Source organism: Asparagus officinalis, chromosome 1, assembly GCF_001876935.1.
Source record: "Asparagus officinalis chromosome 1, Aspof.V1, whole genome shotgun sequence".
NCBI lineage: Eukaryota > Viridiplantae > Streptophyta > Magnoliopsida > Asparagales > Asparagaceae > Asparagus > Asparagus officinalis.
In genome coordinates, this window is record NC_033794.1 from 53509111 (window position 1) to 53513354 (window position 4244).

Sequence of the window (4244 nt, forward strand, 5' to 3'; positions counted from 1 at the left end):
CCTCTCTCTAAAAGTAAATTGATTTAATTACTTTAGTAATCTTATCTTAAAAATATTTATCATCTTAACATAGTATGATGGAGTATACCCAATACATTCCATCAGAGAGGTATTTAACCCAATTTCAAAGAGTAGGGGTAAATAGTTATTTGAATATAAAACCATAAATCATATCAAACTCCAATCTCTAGAACAAACTTACAGATATAACATCCTCAAAACACAACATTTGAGATCCCCAAACGAGTGCTTTGCTTGAAAGCTTGGCATCAGTACTATCAAGGTTTGCAGCTGCAAATCCAGTTTTCTCATCAGCATTTGAGCTTTTAGATTTTTTAACAAGGGAAAGCTTCCCAGAGTAAACATTATATCCCAACAAATTGGAGTTCTCGTCTCCTACATCAATTCTGTGCTCAGAAGCCTTTGCCTTTTCAGGATCATCAGTAACAGCATTGGTCTCTTTTTGCCTTGAAGATTTTATTTTGCCTCTTTTTATTGGATATACAGTAGGGGAAGAGTGCTGTCCAGTTGCTATTTGAGAACGTCTACTACCCATATGATTCGGAGGTTGCTGCTGCAATATTCTCAACGAACTAACATCGTGCAGGAACTTCTGCATGCTCTACATGTGAAAATTTCACCAAAAGAATTAAACCTGTCTAAAGAAGATGAGAAACATAAGTTCATTTTCTGATGAATATACTTACAAAAGCAGACAAAGTTACAAAGTTGCATTAATGTTGCAAAATTAATTTTGAATAAGTGACAATGAGCATATCATAAGAATTAGCAGTATGGCAAACATGAATGCCAGAAGTTGAAATGCATGTTTGAACACGCGCGCGCGCGCACACACACACACACACACATATATATATATATATATATAAAGAACAAAACTATATACATATATAAAGAACGGAACAACAGTTGTATTAAAAAAAAAGACGACCAACTGTATTTTCCAAAAGAAGAACACAGATCAAGTGAAAGGGGTGAAAACTACATATATCTAATATGTACATTGGGAGAACTGTATGCTCCAATGAGTTTCAAATTTTCATTTGACGCCTTGATCAGCACTATAAAGGACATGGTAAGAAGCAAAAGATAAATATATAGCAACAACAGTCGCACCAATAAGCAATTATCTGATACCTACAAAACTTATGTGCTTTATGCTGACTAACATCACCAATACATGCAGATGTTCAGTTTTTTTTTTCCAATTTGTACCAAGCATGTAAAGAGGATTATTTTTTTCCAAATTTGTAGCAAGAATGTAAAGGAAGCAGCTGATCTAACACAATCCATAACCTTTAAAGCTTCAATCCTATAGACAGGCATATTTCATCATCATCATGCTCATGGGTTCAAATCAATAAGTTCTAGGAAAAGAATATGAATATCATTCTCATTGATCTCATAAGTATGATAACAGATTTCATTAATTGAATTACTTCTTCGAAAAATATTAGCTTATAAAAGTAGGAGTATAATAAGGGAAAGGAAAATGCATGATCTACATCATTTCATTCCCTTAGAAAATGATCTGTGATGGAGTGCAAGAGTCTATGAAAGGTTTAACCACCACTTTTCGACGTAGTAACAAACTCCATATAGTGCCGAATTGACATACACAAGCCTCTCACAAATTTTCACCTAATACTAGCTACTTTATCATGGTCACCTTTACCTTCAAAATTGGATGGGTTATAAAACTGAGTTCCATGAAAGACTTGATAATTTTTTTTAGGCAGGCTGTTAACCTGACATCAATGCACACTCAATTAGCTCTAAATTCCTTTTTGACTTTTGAGCATGTGACATACTTGTTTATGTCAATCGCTAGAAATTTTATTAGTAATGCACAATGGTGGTATCATTTGTGAACTCATGACATATCTAGTGATAAATCTATTGACTTTAACGCATAGAAAAAACTAGTTTCCAGGCACTCTAACATCATGACATCAATCATTCGCCCGTGGTTAGAAGCTGTAAAACTAGAACTTTGCACGCATGCACATACAAAAACACACACACACACAAAATCAATTGTCCCTAAACTCATTCTAATATCTGGAACATTAAAGAATAAGTGTCACAATGGTCGTAAATTAATGAATCTCGGAATTGATATAAAAAATGCTTCTCTAACTAAACCCATTGAGAACGGCATAAATCATTCCTGATACAGTTGACTGAAATGCAACTTACTTGTGGTGATGCTCTAAACCAGTTGCACAGAAAATATATATCAGACAATTCATGCCAACAAGATTATTGCAATTTGCAATAGTCAAATTCCACCAAGGAGGCATCTTCCTTAATTACATCAAGCGACTTCACAGACTAAACTTTGACCATTGCACATATCCTTTTAGTTTAGAGTTTCAAGTCTCTATTTACAATCCAAAAGCCACATTAACTAAAGAATTATCCTACTTATATCTGCACATCTCTATTTTTTGCTAACCTTCTGGGCAAGAACTAATCTTTCAGAATAACTATCCATCTTGTTAGAATGCACTCTTATTGACCACCCAATGACTCAAACTTTCAAAATCAAATGAATTTATTAACACATCATTCATAATGCTAACCTTAGTTCTGATAGCTAGAAAGCATCTTGACAAACAAAACCATCACAATCATCTTCTCCCAACGGAAGCACCAATCCTATCAGCTCCAAAGATAGTATCTTTATCTCAATCAGGCACTAAGAAAAATCATTAAAGACTCTTTTTTTTAATGAAACACATCAGCTCCAAAGATAGTATCTTTATCTCAATCAGGCACTAAGAAAAATCATTAAAGACTCTTTTTCTTTAATGAAACACAGTCTTATCATCAGGCCATTACTTATATAAAAAGCAACCGCAACAACGCCATAAACAAATGAAAGCCCTCAAAGTTAAAAAGTCCAACTTAGCAGAAAACAATTGTCTCAATGATTGCAACTTTAGGTCTTCAGAAACCTACCTTTACCTGACACCAAACACTGAAACCCTAACAACTCAAAAGAAAAATATCCTAATACTAAACCTCGAACAGAAAAAATTCAATTTAACTCCTGATCTCAACTCAATATCACTATTTATGATTCAAAAACACGAGAAATCCAACGTATTGTGGCTGGAAGAGGGAAAGGGGACAAAAACCTGTACAAATTCTCTAATTCAGCGAGAAAATTCCAGATCGCCTCTGTAGCTGAATTGAGCTCCAGGAAACCCTAACAGAATGAGGACAAGATCGAGATAGATGGCTCGATTTGGAATTTACAGAATCTTTTTTCTTATTTTTTTTCTATCGGAGAAGACGAAGAGGGGATTTGGTAGCGTTGCCATTACTCTCTTTAATAAAGAGTGAAGGAATAAGAGAGGGCGACAGTGGAGCAGGTTAACCCGCGGAGGCTTTTACCCTTGGGAGAGAGGAGATTTCTTTTTTGTAAATTTCACAAAAACCCCAAAACTTTGGGGTGATTTGCACAAAAGTATCATCAACTTTATAACACCGTAGATAAACCCCTCGAAGGTTTGATATTTCACAAAATCTTTCCAAATTTTCAAAAGATTCTAGTCTAAATTGCACTTAAACACCCTATAGTTTTACCAACCTTATACTTAATTGACCTCTATTATAAAATTGAGCAAATACATATATCAAAGTATTTAAGAGCTGCAGATAAATGTTCCAAAAATTTAAAATATTGCATATAAATCTCCTTAGTTTTTAGGTGGCCTCACTTAAATACACTAAAACTTCTAAAAGTTACATTTTAATACTCTATTATGTGGTGTTCTTGTGTATATAGAAAAGCTATATGACATTTAAGTGCAATATAGTCAAAAACTATAAAGTGAGTCTACAGTTATTTTTCAGAAAGTAGTAAAGAAATCGATAAGAAAGGCATGGAGAGAATTTTATTTGAGACTTTGAGACATTCTTGTCCATATTTAGCCAAGGGACAAGCACATGAACCGTCAAAATTAACTTGCTTATATTTGTAAAGTCAAACAAGTTTAAAAGTAGATTTTCTCTAGTTTATAAAAGAGTTAATTTTACAAAACCCCACATTATGGTGGCCTTAGAAAAATCCTCTCAACTATTTTAATTCTAATAAATCTCTCTCAATTTTGAGGTATCATAGATAACCCTCTTAACTTTAAACTTTTAATTTAGGGTAAACAACACTAAATCCCCCTTAGGTTTGCAATTTTGACAAAATCTCCCCTTGAGGT

At 33.7% G+C, this 4244-nt stretch overlaps 1 protein-coding gene across 4 annotated transcripts in view; it reads right to left on the reverse strand.

Annotated features, from left to right (window-relative positions):
- The window catches only part of LOC109824299 (sphingoid long-chain bases kinase 1-like), a 22371-nt gene extending 18996 nt beyond the window's left edge, over nucleotides 1-3375 (reverse strand). Inside the window, exons 1-2 of one of the 4 annotated variants that reach the window (XR_002242604.1) lie at nucleotides 3165-3375; nucleotides 203-659 (exon numbers count right to left, since the gene is read on the reverse strand). Coding sequence is in view for 3 of the 4 variants with exons in the window: in XM_020390881.1 (XP_020246470.1) it covers nucleotides 203-619 (417 nt within the window). In the remaining variant the exon portion in view is untranslated. The remainder of the gene's footprint in view (nucleotides 1-202; nucleotides 660-3164) is intronic. The other 3 variants (XM_020390881.1, XM_020390873.1, XM_020390866.1) reach the window with 3 other exon arrangements.